We start from the raw sequence: 12500 nt of genomic DNA on the forward strand, positions 1-12500 counted from the left end.
AGAAGGAGGAAGAACAACATCATCATTATCACGTCCATCATCATCATTAATCTTAAACAAAGCATTAGGTTCATTGTTGAGTGGAGCAGCTGTCAGTCCATTGGCACAAACTCGAGAATCGCCATTAACCCTACCACTACTACTATACCACTGCTTCCACTACTACGATTACTATTATTTCTACTACTACTACTTCATAATATAATGATTATTGTATTTTCATAGTGTGCGGATCTACCATAGCTGGTAATTAAAGTTGATTAAAAGCATTGATGAAAACCATTGAGAGGATGAAGAGAATAATAAATTGGTCGTTTCAAGCCACCCATCAAGGATGAAAATAAAACACGTTAAAATAAAACAATCAATGTAAACAGAGTATATGGCTCTATCTACCAAAACAGACATGGGTAGGGTAAAACACTCCACTTGATAGTCATGGGTGAATAAGTGAAATCGTTTCGAGTTTCCCCTTTGTCAATAACATGCGACGAAAGAGAAAACCTGATAAAAATAACAGATTGTTAGTTTTCGTCGTCATTATTGTTGACACAGAGAAGAGAGAGAGTAGAGATAAAAACCAAAACGCCGTCGTCAGTCAGCAGCCACTGCCCTTATCACGAATCCCGCCTGCCATTCCCACCTATATTGTTTTAATAATATATTTCTTCGAGATTCCATGCGGAACTATTTATTAGTTAACATCCTAGCCATAGCTATTTTCGACACAAGCCTGTCGGCAAATTTAATCGGCCCTCCACCAGATCATAAATTCATAAATATAATTCGCAATCTTTGACACAGGCCATTTTCAAAGAAAATAAAAAGTAATATATATATATATATATATATATATATATATATATATATATATATATATATATATATGCGGGACGCTGTGCATTGTTACGGTTTGATTGGACGGAGCATCAGTGTTCCAAATCATAGAAATAACGAAATAAATAGAATAGAAGCGCTTAAAAAGCATATTAATTTTTTCTTTTCTTTTTTTTTATCAGCGTGTTCAAAGTTCTTCCTTCACAAAGCATTATTTATATTCCCAGGCGAGTTATACGATAACAAATTCCCATTTCATACAGAACAAGTTGAGCGTCTCTTTTAGACAAGCACTCTAATAACATGATGTTACAGCCGAATGTACTTATTCACTCATGGTGTGGAGTGGGACAATGTGTGCTTACCATGGCGTACTTATAGTAGGGCTATGGTGCTTACCCATAGATACCATACGCTAGGGCCATGCTCAACATAATTTGACTTAGTTACACGAAGAGGCAGCGTAATTATGATCAGCAGACGAAATACATACTGTGTACAAAGAGGACGGACCACTGATTGGACTGGCACTTTGGCTCATTAGGTGTTTTATTTTTACAGAATTGACTCTCACTAAGAATGTAATAACTAAATCCGTTGAGTAAATGCGTTTAATCCTCGTTTAAGTCCCTTCACCTTGAGATGAAAACCCCATTCAAGAGAGGCCCTTCGAAATATGGCGTTATGTTTTGCTGTTATTAAAAGCGTTGCGATATGTCAGTTTGTTCATTCATAGATATATAATAAATAAAGTGGTTTTCCCTATTAGAATGCACATTTCATATGTGCACAATACTAAAGAGCAAATAGATAATAAATAAATAAATAAAATATATTCATTTTTAACTTTTTGTCCTACTTCCTTATCTTCCTTCCAAAGAGCTCTAATTCTTATAACTTTCCGCCCCTTGTCCCATCCGAGCCGGGAATTACGTTTCGGTACGTGCGTTCTAGCTGAAATTGCGTACGATAATTTAATTTACGTATGGTGAATGGCACTTTTTTTTTTAATTTTACGATCTGATCTGGGTTATCCATTTCCTGAATCAGCAGCACATTATAACACATAAGTCAAGAAATTGCCAGCCCCGTCGGAATCCAAGAACACCCACAACACAAATGTTTGTCATTTTTTTTTAAGGATAAAAAAAAAAAAATATTATTGTGACCTACTGTCCCAATATGCCATCATTTTGGAGTGATTTAGTTAGATGGTGAAAAATTAAATTTACAGTCAAGGATAAAAAACTTGAGTTTAATTTATAAGTTTATTTGTGGCTGCGTGGTCTAGTGGTATGACACTCGCTTCCGGATCGGAAGATCCTGGGTTCGAGCCTCGCTCAGCGCATAGTTGAGTGCTTGGAAAAGGCTCTTTACTCACATTCTCTCACCGTACTCAAGTGTAAAATGAGTACCTGGCCGTCAACAGCGTTGTCCTGTCGAAAATAAAAATTGTAATATCACCTAACAGGTATCATGTCTCCTTCTACATGTTACGTGTTGCTCTTGGTGAAGGAAAGGACCCTGCCTTGTAAAGCGCTTTGAGTTTGCGCACGTTTAGTGGATATTGCGCTATATAAAAGATCAAGTTTGTTCGTTTGTTTGTCTTTTAATATGTGCCAAATTATTTTCAATAAATGGATTCTTACCGCTTGCCGGCCTGTACTAGCTGGCCTCCTCCCTCTCATGGACCTCACCAAGGCATTGTGGTTGTGTAAGGCAAAATCCACCACTTCATCACCGTCCTGCTCCCCGAGACGTTCCTTTGTGGAGTTGGTCTGGGGCTGTAAAGGATGCGGAGAACTCGTCCGCACAGAATTAATGCTATTGCTGTTGGCGCCCAGCAATTGCTCTGTTGACGATGATTCGGTGGCAAAACTCACCGATGCTGGATGATGGTGCTGGAGTTGATGATGTTGTAACTGCTGATGATGGGGATGGTGATGATGGTGAGGGGAATTTGAAGGTTTGATATTGTACAAAGTGGGGCAAGATCCAGGTTTAAACGTGGATACCCCCGATTCTAAAAAAATAGAATCGTTATGAGGATTATGACTCATGTCTGACGTCATAGATCCGTTTCCAGAACGAGATATGACGTCATCGTCGTCGAAAGTCACTGATTTCTTACCATTTTTTAGAGTTATGGCAGAAGGAACGGATGTGTTTGGGTTGATGATGGTACCTTTGGTTGTCTTATCAAATCGGGACGATGATGATGACGATGATGTCGACGAAAGAGGTTGTTTCTGTTGGAGATTGGGTGAATTTTCAAGAACCGTGTCAAAGTAATGGTCACCTCCACCCCTTCGATCGGAGCTGACGTCAGAATAGGTTGTTTTCCCTTTAGAGGAATCGTTTTTCGAGGATTCCTTTTGTGCATAGAAATTGCGCTTGTCTGTGTATTTGATGAAGCAAAGAGATGTCAACACAATGATAGCGACGAAAAGCGTAATGCAAACCATGATGATTACAATCGTCATGTTTGTTGTCGAAGAACTGGAAGGATTGGCACTGCGAACGACATCAACTTTGAGAATAGCTTGAGTGGCTCGCTGCTGGATTCCATTATCCTGAACACTGATGATAATGTTATAGCTTCTGACGTCATCAACAGTAAGGGTAGAGAGGAGAGTAATAAGTCCAGTATCTTCGTTGATCCAGAAAAGATTTGACGACGTAGTATTGGGACCGATTATTGAATACGATAAACGACCATTTTCGCCAGAATCGGGATCGTAAGCGCTGACCTTCACAACTTCGTGACCTGGGGTTACATCAAGATTCAAGGTCACACTGAGATTTTCGGGACTTGGAAACTCGATGACAGGGGAATTATCGTTCTCGTCCACCACTAAAATATCAACTTTCACGGAAGAGTTCCTTGGAGGTCGGCCTAAATCAACAGCTGTGATCACAAAGCTGTAACTGCTAGATTTTTCAAAGTCCAATTCTCCGGTCAACACGATTGACCCATCCTGTCGATTTACTGAAAACGGAGGGTTAGGGTTAAGCAATGGTGAATGGATCATAAGATATTTCACAGTACCGCTTGGACCCAAATCGTAGTCTGATGCATGAACCACACCAATGATGCGATTTATGTCTGTCTTTTCAGATACATCGAACTGATAAGATGCATTATCGAATAGTGGCCAGTTGTCATTCATGTCCTCGATTATAACAACTACAGTGGCCGTTGCTGTTTCAGGATTTGGCCCGATGTCTGCGGCGTAAACTTCAAATGTATAAGAAGATGTTGACTCGCGGTCAAGACTCCCATCAGCTGTTTTGATAAGACCAGACACAGCGTCTATATCGAACTCCATTGTCTTACTATCCAAAGAGTATCTTATTTCTCCATTGAGTCCAACGTCCAAATCGGACGCAGATACTGCTCCGAGTCTTTTGCCCGCATCTTGATTCTCCTTTACGGTCATTCTGTACAGATCTCTTGAGAAAATCGGCGGATTGTCGTTGAAGTCCTCTACTTTGATTGACAAAGCCTCTGTTGCTGTCATCGGGGGGCTGCCTTTATCAGAGCATCGAATGATGACAGTGTGTTCTGACGAGGCTTCACGATTCAGCTTTGTCGCTACCGATATTGTGTACACACCTTGTGTTTTGTACGGCTCCATGTCAAAGAAATCACTCTTTACATCACATACTATATCTCCGTTGTCAGAATCAGTGTCTTCAACGTCTACGAAAGCTACTTTCGTACCTATGGCAGCTGCTTCTGAAACAACAGCTTTTCCGTTGTCATTCTTCCAAGGACTTATACGAATAGAAGGAGGGTCATTGACTGTGTCCACGATGTTTATGATGACATCAACTTCCGATGATTTCGAAGGTGAGCCATAATCAAAGGCACTCACTTTAAATGAAATAGCGTTACCGCCTTCTTTGTCCAAACTTTTAATTAGAGTTATCACCCCTGTTGTTTTCTCAATTTCAAACAAATCTCGTATTCTGGGTGAAACGTCGATGGGGAATTCGTAACCGACTCGGCCATTTTCTCCAGTGTCTTTGTCCGTTGCAGTAAGTGTATGGACTGGGGAATTGACAGGATGGGTTTCTGTTACACTCAAACGATACTCGTTATCTTCCGTTGAAAATTCAGGGGCGTTATCATTAGCGTCCAGAACGGTAATTTCAATCGACAATTGTGCCTCGTTTGGTGGACTACCACCATCGTAGGCAACAAGAGTGAGAAGATGTGAGTCTTGCTCTTCTCTATCCAGGGGCTCACGCAGTCTAAGATGAACCGGCTCTCGACCCGACGATTGGAGATTCTGGACGATGTCAAATTTCGTTTGCGAGGCTGGTCTAAGACGATAACCTTTGACTCCGAAAGCTGGGTCTACATCAGCATCAAGGGCGACGGGAAGTTGAAATGTTGAGTTGATCGGAGATCTTTCCGAAATGCTTAATGAGAATGAATCCTCTTTGAATTCAGGTCCTTGGTCATTGGCGTCTCGGATAGTAACGTTGACGGTAAATCTGGTGAAAGGAGAGGAAGCGGCAACGAGGGTTGTCATGACGCATTTGGGCACAGATCCACACAAAGACTCCCTGTCTAACCGCATGGCAGTGCTGAATTCACCGGTAGATGTGTCGAGGTCGAACAAGTCCTGTTTATAGTTGACTTTACTAATAATGGAAAATTCGAGATCGGGTTTACCGTCAATGCCAGCCTCAGTGGCGATGTTACCTAATCGCACTGGTGCATTTTGTTCTTCTTGTACTTCGAAAGCAATGCGTTGTGAGCTGGCTGAGTGAAAGACCACGAATAAAATGACAACAAAATAAATCATTTTGTTTAGAGATAATGCGTAGCAACGAGTGCACTCCGTAATGTCCATTGTTCAAAAGGCAAAAACTCTTGAAAATCTCGTTCCTTTTTCTGCAATGAAAGGAAAGAGAGAGAAAAACAAAATGAGGAAGTGAAAATTAAGTCATTCGGTTATATAGATGAAGACAATTGATATATTAATGAAGAATGTTAAGATCCCAGTCAAAACACTTGAACGCAATTATTGGTGCCGTATATATAATGGGGAAAACAAACGCGCGTAACTCTTCAACTTTAACGCAAACACTTTTCAAACACTCGGGAGCAGCGATTCTAAAGATGGTACTCCTTATTTTTTACTGACTGTCTTAATCAAAACCGGCACCATAGCATTTTCAACATTTTTCTCAATAAAAACAAAAGTACCAAAAGGTATTATTATTATTATTATTATTATTATTATTATTATCATTATTATTATTATTATTATTATCATTATTATTTGATGAAGACGTATATTCTGATTTTGAGTAATAGAAAGAACGAACAAAAAAAAAAGGGTTAGAAAACAAAGCGTGTAAAAATGAATGAATGAATGAATGAATGAATGAATGAATGAATGAATGAATGAATGAATGAATGGATACATTAATGAACGAATGAATGAATGAATGACTAAATGAATGAATGAATGAAATGGTGGATAACTGAATGACTGATCATATGAATGGAAGAATGAATAAATGAGTAAATGAATGAATGCATGGAAGGAATAATAGCTGAATGAATAAATGAATGAATGGAAGAGTGAACGAATGAATGCATGAATGAACAAATAATTGAATGAAATTCTTGGTAAGTCAAATAGAGAATGATTCAACACTTGAGTATGTGTGAGGGCAAAAGAACGAGTTAAAATGCAGAGTAATAGAATGAGTGAGAAATAAAAGATAGATCCTAGTCGATTCCATTTTGTCAAGATATCATAAGGTTTCAATCCCAAGTTAAATACATCAGCATCGTGTGTGAGCCTCTTGGAGACGATCCTTGGAATAAAACAAAGCTCTCTTGATTACGCCTCGGGACATTGCAATAAAACATACATTATGTATTTATACATGGATCATTTTCACATGTGGGATTACAAACACAACATGGGCTGGTTAATTAGGTGCATAGCTATCTGCCAATTTTTCAGAAATCAAAAACACACTCCCAGTGCAGTTAACTTGAGCGTCCACGTTTCAACTGGTGCAGTCTTAGTGAACCCTTTACGACGAGATTTAATAATAAATATCATTCAACAAAAATATGATACTATACTATTTTTATTTTTTTTTTTTGGTTATAACTTCGAACTGACTGAAGACTGAGCGGCACATTTGTTATTGTTCTATGTGGACTTGTGGTATGACACTCGCCTCGGATCGGAAGGTCCAGGATTCGAGTTCCGCTCAGAGCGGTGTGTAATAATTGAGCTCTTGGAAAAGTCAATACTCACACTTTCTCATCGTACCATGGAGGAAATAAATTACTGAATATACATCGTACACATGTGTAAAATGAGTACCTGGCCGTTAATAGCATTGTCTCTGAAAAAAAATTGTAACATTGCCTAACAGGTCACCGTTAATATGTTATCGTCAAAATCATCGACACCCATTATTATACATGTTAAGTGTTGCTGTTGGCTTGGGACCCCTTGAATTGCGCTCAAGCTCAAGTTTTTAAAGATATCATTTAACCTAAAGCCATGTTGAGGTGAGACCAAACTCAGCCTGTACCGGGTCATGGTATTCTACGAAATAAAAGATGTCTAATGAGGATAAACGGTAGCATCAGTTAAGATTGCAGCTGCTTACCTCCACCTTCGCTACTTAAAACATAAGTAACGATGGTGAGATAGATAACTCTTAGGCAGCTTACTGATGTTAATAAGTTATCTTATGGATCAAATGGTTTGGGCGGTTTTGTTTGGTTTTGCCCCTCATGATCATATCACAGCGTCGTAAAAATAAGAAGCAAAAGTGTAGTTAACAATATCTTTAAAACAACGTGCCTCTCTTTGTATATTATTTTTGGTCAGTAATGAACGTTCTATGTAACTGTGAACGCACTCATATAATAACCTGGTGATCAGAGAAGCCACAATTTTATTCCTGAATATTTCCGTTTTGAAATGAAAGAAGATAGAAAAGACAATAAGAACGGAATAACTTATTCTTTTCTTAGTGTTAGTAAAATTATGTTCAGATTGTGGCCAACACTGCAAATTTTGTAACGAAAAATGCTTGATTAACTCGTAATTTTATTACCTTAATCATTCCGTAATTCTTATCTTTTATGTATATATCTATCCCCTCATAATATATCGTTTTATTGCGAATTTTCTCACCTTTTTATTATTCTTTTAATATTCTCATTCATTCATTAAGCGGGAAAAATCAAAATAAAATATAAAAATGTAATGTATAAGGTATGATAATGAACCCATTTAACAAAAGAGTTATCCAAACCTTCAGCTAATATCTAATGAGTTATGGATACTATCCATTCTGTTAAAAAAAAAAAAAATTGAGGGTCTAAAAAAATTCTACTTCAAGACTTACAAGGAGGATGTAACATGCTATTATCTACTATTCGCCATCGGTTTTCATTGTGCCTCAAGATTCGTACTTCACACCACTATTATAATCCTAGTATTGTAAGGATGGACTTGGTATTTCATCCGTGTCGTCGTCACTCCAAGACAAGAGTGGTTCACCTGAATGGCAGCGGCGACCCTTATCGACAAGGCGATAATGGACACTCTCGACCGGAGGTTAAGATACGGTGCGAAGCGAACCTAACAGAACTTTTGAGTGTTCTCATACAGTTCGTACTTTTGTAATACGGCGGTACTTATCTCTTTTTGTCCCCCCCCCCCCCCCCCCCCCCCCCCCCCCCAACTTCCAAATTTATTTTATTTTTAAAAAAAAATAATTTCCTTTTTTTCGTGCTAAACAATGAAACATATATATATTTTGTTTCAAAATTCAAAATGAGTAGCAGCTGACCTTCTAAACGTCCTAAGTCACATTCTGATAGAAAATGAGTTAACACTCTCAGGCTATCTTTTGGACTCCATATAATTACCAGAGACTTGGAGTTTCAAAAAATGGGGTACACAAGACAAGTATTTTCCTCTTTGAGTCAATAAATAAACGACAAAAACAAAATTGCGGTTTTCTTTGAATGATGAAAATGGAACTTTGTACGTTTTGAAGATCACCTACTCATATGGAGTGAAAATTATACGATTATTTGTGACCCGCCGTCTCAAAGCGTTATATTGGAAAAAACTAGATTATTGAAATTTAGTTCATAGCCACAAAAATGAAACTCGTGGTTGATGCCCATTCGTCATGATGGGGAACAACTACAATTTATTACATTGCAAAAAACCCACAGTATATATATCTTGTAATCTCTATTCTAAATTCACTATTCGGGGTCCAATTCATCAGGACTAATACCGTTTTCGGAGGAGAGTGGGGCGGATCACATAATATTTGATAGCATAATATAAGTTGCGGTTGAAACTTGGTACATCAGGCAACTATGTCACCAAGGCAAGTTTTTGTCACGATAAAAAGTAATTTTCGTTATGGGCAAAAATAGAGAGAGAGAGGGAGGGGGGGGGGGGGGGGAAAGAGAGACAGCTTTCAAAATGCAATTAATAATGTGTAAATTACAGGCATAATTATTATAGACACGCTAGTACAGGGTGGGAAAGTGCCATGTCTAGGTTGTGTGAGACCACCTATGGCCCAGTGCTATACTGGTGCTAACTGGCCATTGTGACGTAACAGCTTGACCACAAAGACTCGAGGTGGCATCTCGTGAGTGTTATGGACTGTGTCATCCGATAATTGGTACCAGACAAATTGATGGTCACCGTTAATATGTCATCGTCAAAATCATCGACACCCATCTTTTAAAAAAAAAGTCACTATGTTTATGTATTATTTCTATTATACCATTGAACAGGCAGGTGAAACTCGTTCAACTACTTTTCCTTATCGTATTTATTCTTTTTAAGGTAAGTAACCGATGACAAAAAGTTTTTTTTAAGAATCGGTCTTAAATTGTCATTTGGGGATAGGAATGGAGGGAGACACACATACACTCACACGGGGGGGGGGGGGGGGGGGGGGGGGGGGGGGGGGGGGGGGGGGGGGGGGGGGGGGGGGGGGGGGAGAGAGAGAGAGAGAGAGAGAGAGAGAGAGAGAGAGAGAGAGAGAGAGGGTGATGACAAAGGGGAAAGGGGATTTAAGGACTACAGTACCCTTTGTTATCAAAATAATTATATATATATATATATATATATATATATATATATATATATATATATATATATATAATTATATATATATATATATAATTATATATATATATATATATATATATATATATATATATATATATATATGTATTTACTTCCTACCTAGCATACATATTTATCTATTTATTTACATATTCCTTCACATATTTATTTATCTGTTTGTATAATTGAGTGTTTATATATTCATATATTTACCAATGAATATACGTATTCAATTATGTTCCTGTTCATTTATGTGTTATTAATAATATCTATTCACATGTGCATTAATTACTTAACCTATTGTTTTCTTTATTTATTCATATATTTTCTTATCAACTAATTAATTGGTAGATATTTGATTATAAACAAAATTGTCAATTTTGAGAAATGCTTCAGAAAGGCGCATGAAAAAAAAAAAGAAAGGAAGAAAAAGAGCATAATCAAATTAAAATAAAATATGGTTAAAAGCCGAATGAAATAATAATAATAATAATAATAATAATAATAATAATAATAATAATAATAATAATAATAATAATAATAATAATAATAATAATAATAATAATAATAATAATAATAATAATAATAATAATAATAATAATGTCGGTGACGTCATTCCGAATACATCAATTCCTGTCATACATCCCATCCCAAGTAGGATGAATACGTAAGATCAAGCTGTTTGCCCGATGAAATTCCAAGCACAGAGTTTACAAGTTATCTTCCCTTTAGTGCTGATATCCATTGAAACATTGATCAATGCCTTGATCCTACGCAATAGATTGTTCCAGGAAAACCATCAATCCCCATACTTTACACCCGTACACCCTACCTATGCGCCACTTCTAATAACGGTCATTCTTCACTGAATGTAACGATATCCCTTTTTTCACGGGTCACCCGTTGGTCAACCCCCCCCCCCCCCTCCTTTTTTTTTTTCTTTTATTTTTGACAAGTTCAGGTGTTAGCCACGTGAATGCTCACCTAAGGTCATTTCCCTATTCAATACCCATTCGTTCCTGCGTCCAATTAGCCGTCTCTTCTAATGCCAAGCGGTCATCGGTTGACCAAAAGTAAAAAAAGACAGGGCTCCACACGGTGCCGTTTGATTGAATTCCTCTAAAAGGGACGACACAGCGTGAACTCGAAACATACCCACGGTCACAGACAGACAGACAGAATAAGACAGCTATTTTCATAGAGCAATCAGTATTGTTACCAAATCCTGAGCGACCGGCTGCAGGATTATCTGGAATAAGCGACTAAAACGGTTAGGCTTAGGAGGGAGGCGGAGTGGAATGGGTTGGATAGAAATATTTGATAGAGTCATGGGATGTAAGGTGCAATATGAAGAAGAAAAAATGAATAAATGTGAGCCATCGTGTTATCTGATATTATATCGGATGGAACTACATTAAGAGAATTAAGTTTTAAGGTCAAAATGATCAGAATAAGGATTTATTTTTTTTAAGTTTAAGAATCAAAAGCAATTCTCCTCAACGAAGTTTATTTATCATAAATCATAATCTGAAATTGAATATAAGCTTCACTTTAATATACGAAAACAGATAAAATGGACGTTTTGGGTTTCCCTTTTATCAACAAAACGGTATTAATGAAACACTTGTGTTTCATTCATCCTGTTTTGTTGATAAAGGTTAATATATATATTATTTATTTATTTATTTTTCCGGCAAACTGTTTTTGATAAATATTCATGAACTTACTCGTTATCGGTCCGCCAAGTTTAAAATATGGAAAAGACAATTGATATTTTTTAAAATGAACAGACAATGATAATGTATTATGATCTTGGCATATGAAAATAAGACCACTAGCCATCCCACCCAAGCTAATCCTGAAAAAAAAAAAAATCTTCAGACATCTCCTGGACAAATGTATCATCTGATCTACACTACCTATCAAATTTCTGTCCCGTTGAAAACCCCATACCGGTGTCTAAAGTTTTCAATGACAGAATTGACACTGAGACCATTGTCAAATTGCTGTCGTTTTGTTTTGTTTTGCTTTTTTTTTTTTTTTAAATTTGATTTGATTTATTTATGTTTTTTGGGGGTTTTTTTTGTTTGGTGTGTGTGTTTTAAATTTTCCTCTTGTCACACCAAAACCTTAGGCGTACTTCCAAAAAGAAAAAAAAAACAACAAAATACCAACAAAAATAAACAGCATAAAACAAAAAACAACAAAACCAACAACAAACAAACAAAACTAATGAGATTTAAAAGTTCTAGACATGATAACTAACTGCTGCTTGTTGTCTTGTTTGCAATTTCTAATTCCGCTGTTTGTTTCATTTTCCACGTCTTGTTAAACATCTCTGCATTCGAGTACGATTTGCCTCATTTCTCCGTGCAGATGGGGCGAAAACGGTCTGCCATCTGTTGTTGCATGGAATGGTAAACACAAATTTCTTGCACGCGGTAAACACGATAAACAGTTTACAAGGAACCCAGCCTTTGACATGACCAAATTGGCGCGTTG

At 37.3% G+C, this 12500-nt stretch overlaps 1 protein-coding gene across 1 annotated transcript in view; it reads right to left on the bottom strand.

Annotated features, from left to right (window-relative positions):
* Window positions 1-12500, bottom strand: part of LOC144970985 (protocadherin beta-14-like) — a 36415-nt gene that overhangs the window by 5786 nt on the left and 18129 nt on the right. Inside the window, exon 2 of the mRNA XM_078911232.1 lies at window positions 2487-5743. Within this exon, the coding sequence (XP_078767358.1) occupies window positions 2487-5702 (3216 nt within the window). The 5' untranslated portion in view covers window positions 5703-5743. The remainder of the gene's footprint in view (window positions 1-2486; window positions 5744-12500) is intronic.

Source organism: Berghia stephanieae, chromosome 4, assembly GCF_034508935.2.
Source record: "Berghia stephanieae isolate SIO BIC M18660-M18661 chromosome 4, UCSD_Bste_1.3, whole genome shotgun sequence".
In the NCBI taxonomy this organism is placed as follows: Eukaryota; Metazoa; Mollusca; class Gastropoda; order Nudibranchia; family Aeolidiidae; genus Berghia; species Berghia stephanieae.